The sequence below is a fragment of the Hipposideros armiger genome, unplaced genomic scaffold (assembly GCF_001890085.2).
Source record: "Hipposideros armiger isolate ML-2016 unplaced genomic scaffold, ASM189008v1 scaffold_35, whole genome shotgun sequence".
Classification (NCBI taxonomy): Eukaryota; Metazoa; Chordata; class Mammalia; order Chiroptera; family Hipposideridae; genus Hipposideros; species Hipposideros armiger.
Genome location: NW_017731385.1, coordinates 337,339 through 340,693, shown reverse-complemented (window position 1 = coordinate 340,693; position 3,355 = coordinate 337,339). Strand labels below are relative to the sequence as shown.

The following is a 3,355-nucleotide window of genomic DNA, read 5'->3' as shown; positions in this document are numbered from 1 at the left end:
TGCCAGTTCCTGTACCCACTGTTGATCCTCTTAGAGGATCAAATCTCAAAGCACAGTTACACTCGAACAGTAACAAAACAAAATCCATTAAGTTGTCACTCACTGAAACGACACGCTGAGACACCAGTTTACTTTCCCCTTTGCTTACACCAGAGGTTACAAACTGGCATGCCTTATTAAGTTTCGTTTGGCTCAACAACAAACAGGGCAGCTGTGCCCTGTACATGAGCTCCCTGGTTAACCCCAGTCCGTCCCCACCACTCCCTATCGCTCCCCACAAGGAGGCTGAGTCTCAATTGCCATCTATCATTAAACTCGCAGGGTTCCCTTCATTTACTTCCATTACCTGTGAATTTGCAACTGCCGACTTCAATGAACAACTACATTTCTCTCCCACAGGTTACACAGAGACATGCGCATTCTATTTCGTGTTGTCTGCTCTTCATGTAAACCAAACACATTCCCAACGGTTTTATACCAATCGGCACAATACATGTAGCTGAACACACACCCCTCAACTGAAGTCAAGCTTCCTACCTTCACTTCTCCCTCCTCTGACGGATTGTCCGAGTGTCTGGGTGAAGAGAAGTCAATCCCATGCTCATCTTTCAGCCTGGGTGCTTTGTTTTCCTTCTTTACTCGAGGCTTCCGCTTTTTTAATTTGGCCTCGAATGGGAGACAAAATGATGACAAAACTACAAATCGAGTCCCTCAAAAGCATGGCCTAATAGCACGATGACTCTGAAACAGTAGCAGCCATATAATTCAAACAGGAAGACTCAGAGGAAATTCAAAGAAGTGCAACCAATTTTACGGGGGGCGGGGGTTGGGGTGGAATGACACGTGACTGCGCCTTATACATATCCCCTACAGCACATAAAAACACCCAAATCCTCGAAACTACTGATTCCCATTTTTGGAATTCATCCTAAAGATGTAATTCAAAAGAAGGAAAAACACCTTATGTACAAAGATATAAATAAAGATAATATGTAAAAGACACTAATAGTAACAGTAAAAAAAACCAAAAACCCAAAACAAAAAACAAAAAAAACCCAGGAGCACGCTGTATCTAAAAATTAAAAAAAGGCGTTTCTACCTATCAATCAGATATGACACAATAATCTAACACCAAGTATAAACATGGCCTCATCTGTCTCTCCAGAGCCTGATTTACAGTATATACGCAACATATTATCTGGAGAATGACACTACTTATGATACTATTATGTGAACAAGGACATGGTATAGGGTTAGGAAGATTTCTTTCTTTTCTAAGATTTCTTTGGTTTGTAATACAGGGAAATGACTATAAACGACATAGCTCCAAGAGCACTTAAGAAAACACACACACAAAAGGCTGCTAGTGTCACATATAACTTATCCTATCTTCTAACTGTGATTCCCACCTTTCCAGGTCTGAATTGAAATGAAAAGTTGGGGGAATTAAAGGAGGTGAAACTTAGGTGAGTTCATTAGCAACAAGGTTGGTATTTTTCACTGAGCAAGTAAGGCAGCCATGACCGAAGTCCCATTTCTGAATTAGCTGCGGATTCCAATTTCTATTTGTCCCCTGGACCCCTGATTACAAGTAGCCCAGAGTCAGCTATAACAAGAGGCAAACCCAGTGGTAGTCATACAGTTACCAGAACTAAGTTTCCAAACTGAGAAAGCAGCATAAAGAAACAGCAACAGCATGTCCGGGCCAGTGGCACAAAGAGACAGGGGGACTGTTTTGAGGCAATATTTGAGGAGAACGGGTTTGTAGGAAAGTTGCCCACATGTTTTGGTCAGTAGTTACGCAAACATTTCTATTGTTACCAACCAGCCATCAGGACTGGAATCTCGAAAGCACACCTGACTATGAGAAGGTACNTTATAAATAAATGTGCACTTTGATCTAGGAATCTGTGTTCACAAAAATACTGTAAATGATTGACATCTACATGAATCCACATGGACACATCTCATTTCTCCAGGAAAGACTGCAGAAGGATGGAGATATAAATATAGATTTTTTTTTAAATAACTTCGCGTATAAACATTTAAAAACATAAAACACTACACTTGTTTATGATGATAGAATATGTAATAGAAGTATAAAAGTACAGATAGGAAGGTCTCAAACCAAGTTCAGAGAAGTGTAATGGAGGAGAAAAAAAGGAGCTTCCACAGCATGTAACGTGCACATGAAACTCAAACTACAGTAGCCAACATGAGCCCCTTGAAGTAAACGTGGAAAAATAGTAACAAAAGCTATACTATCTGGGTAGTGGATACATGGGTATTTGTGAAATCATTCTTTGTGCTTTTATTTTTTTTAATATTTCACCTTATCTTTCTGTGGAAGCACAAACACACAGATTATCTGTCACAGGATGGTTTATAACATTAGAAATTTGAAAGCAATTTCAATATGAAAGACGCAGACTGCTTCCAAACAGAACCCTCCTCGTCTATTAGAATTTTAACGAGTATTTATTCACTTGGAAAGTTGTGATGTCTTGCTAAGTAGGGAGAAAAGGCTACCCAAGCATTCTGGTCTGGTTTTTATATTTGTTCTTACATGCGTTAAGACAAAAGTTCCTAAGGTATTCAGCAGGAAATCTACTAGAGTTACGACTAGATGGTGAAATGGTGGCAGTTATGTTTGTGTGTTTTAACAACGATTAAGGATTAATTGCAACAGGATTTCAACACCGGTCAGCAAGCATACACTGTACCAGAAGTCTGTGGTTTGGAATGAACTCATCAAATGCTGCCAGTGAAGATTATATAATAACAGGGCTTTTCACACATTTCTAGTCGAAAAGCTTAACTCTTGGTAGCATTTAGTTTGAAGCCTACATCTTTCAAATATTCGAATTCATCTGTGGGTTGTGATCTCCTACCATGAACCTGAGAATGTGTTTGAAGCAGTTACCTGCAAATACAGATTAGTCCCTCACCTGCCTTCTCTCAAACATCCCCCCTGAAATAGGTAAAAGAGTGCAAGAACACCCCAAACTTGCTTGTTCCTTTCTCTCTGCAGGGAGAAGTGCAGGCCTCACCCTGACAGCCCCATCCTTCCTTCTTGGACATACCCACAAAAAGAGAGGATTACTTCAGGGCCCTCAAGCCCCGTTCTATTTCTGAATGCTAGGAGGGATTTCAGAGGCTCTGGGCATTTCAGTAAGTAGAATGACCCCGTTACCTTCTCTTTCTTATCTTTTGACTTCTTCCTTTCCTTGTCCCCGTCTTTGTCTTTCCTGGAACTCATTTGTTTCTCCTTGTTCTCCTTGTTCTCTTTCTTCTTCTGTTTCTTTTTCATCGGACTTTTTTCTAAGCCATCATCCTAGAAGACAAACAGGGCTGT

The 3,355-nt window shown here is 40.3% G+C and overlaps 1 protein-coding gene across 1 annotated transcript in view; it reads right to left on the bottom strand.

Moving 5' to 3' along the window:
- Positions 1 to 285: 285 nt before the first annotated feature.
- LOC109380360 (chromodomain-helicase-DNA-binding protein 2-like) overlaps positions 286 to 3,355 on the bottom strand; it is a 36,415-nt gene continuing 33,345 nt past the window's right edge. Inside the window, exon 13 of the mRNA XM_019637845.1 lies at positions 286 to 666. Coding sequence (XP_019493390.1) covers positions 370 to 666 — 297 coding nt within the window. The 3' untranslated portion in view covers positions 286 to 369. The remainder of the gene's footprint in view (positions 667 to 3,355) is intronic.